This window comes from Cystoisospora suis (assembly GCF_002600585.1).
Source record: "Cystoisospora suis strain Wien I chromosome Unknown contig_3439, whole genome shotgun sequence".
Classification (NCBI taxonomy): Eukaryota; Apicomplexa; class Conoidasida; order Eucoccidiorida; family Sarcocystidae; genus Cystoisospora; species Cystoisospora suis.
This window is the reverse complement of record NW_027156234.1, coordinates 476-845: the sequence shown is the minus strand read 5'-3', so window position 1 is coordinate 845 and position 370 is coordinate 476. Positions and strand designations below refer to the sequence as shown.

General features: G+C 49.7%; 1 protein-coding gene across 1 annotated transcript; it reads right to left on the bottom strand.

Moving 5' to 3' along the window:
• Positions 1 to 56: 56 nt before the first annotated feature.
• On the bottom strand, positions 57 to 309 carry CSUI_006712 (uncharacterized protein; the record flags this gene model as incomplete). Its single annotated transcript, XM_068066865.1, has 1 exon — positions 57 to 309. A coding segment is annotated over one exon (252 nt), but the record flags the coding sequence as incomplete, so codon positions are not given.
• Between the last annotated feature and the right edge of the window lie 61 nt (positions 310 to 370).

Sequence of the window (370 nt, the reverse complement as noted above, 5' to 3'; positions counted from 1 at the left end):
GGCCGAAAGAGGAAAGGAAGAAGGGGGAGGATAAGAAGGAAGAAGAGAAAGAAGATGGAGAGAAGAAGAAGAAGGCGGGCGAGGAGAAAAAGGAGGGGAAGGAGCAGAAGAAGGAAGGAGAGGAGAAGAAGAAGCATGGCGAGGAGAAGAAGAAGGATGAAGAGGAAAAGAAGAAGGATGGAGGGAAGAAAAAGGAAAGGGAGGAAGAGAAGAACAACGATGAGACGAAGGAAGGCGAGGAGAAGAAGGACGGAGAGAAGAAGGAAGGGGAGGAGAACAAAAAGGACGGCAAGGAGAAGGAAGACGGGGAGGAGAAGAAGCATGGAGAGGAGAAGAAAAAGGACGGAGAGAAGAAGGACGGAGAGAAGAA